The sequence below is a fragment of the Cyclopterus lumpus genome, chromosome 15 (assembly GCF_009769545.1).
Source record: "Cyclopterus lumpus isolate fCycLum1 chromosome 15, fCycLum1.pri, whole genome shotgun sequence".
NCBI lineage: Eukaryota > Metazoa > Chordata > Actinopteri > Perciformes > Cyclopteridae > Cyclopterus > Cyclopterus lumpus.
In genome coordinates this window covers 1,774,257-1,774,728 of record NC_046980.1, presented here as the reverse complement: position 1 = coordinate 1,774,728, position 472 = coordinate 1,774,257, and the positions used below count along the sequence as shown (strand labels likewise).

Genomic DNA, 472 nt, shown 5'->3' with positions numbered 1-472 from the left:
AGGGAAATGTTGCATTTTTCTTTTCAAACTGAGAAAAAAAACGTAAGATTTTCCGTCAGAGGAACTGTTCCTCCGTCAGAGGAACGTCTCCTCCATCAGAGGAACGTCTCCTCCGTCAGATGTTCCTCCGTCAGAGGAACTGTTCCTCCGTCAGAGGAACGTCTCCTCCATCAGAGGAACGTCTCCTCCGTCAGATGTTCCTCCGTCAGAGGAACGTCTCCTCCATCAGAGGAACGTCTCCTCCATCAGAGGAACGTCTCCTCCGTCAGAGGAACGTCTCCTCCGTCAGATGTTCCTCCGTCAGAGGAACTGTTCCTCCGTCAGACGTTCCTCCGTCAGAGGAACTGTTCCTCCGTCAGACGTTCCTCCGTCACAGGAACGTCTCCTTGTTGACCCACATGAGCGTGCGCGTGTCGTTGGGTTTGCACTCGTACTCGATGCTGTTGAAGCTGTTGCCCCACTGGCAGTGGTC

At 53.6% G+C, this 472-nt stretch overlaps 1 protein-coding gene across 1 annotated transcript in view; it reads right to left on the bottom strand.

Moving 5' to 3' along the window:
- Positions 1–370: 370 nt before the first annotated feature.
- Positions 371–472, bottom strand: part of cnrip1b (cannabinoid receptor interacting protein 1b) — a 1,805-nt gene continuing 1,703 nt past the window's right edge. The window contains exon 3 of the mRNA XM_034551656.1: positions 371–472. This exon is cut by the window's right edge and continues 63 nt beyond it. Coding sequence (XP_034407547.1) covers positions 371–472 — 102 coding nt within the window.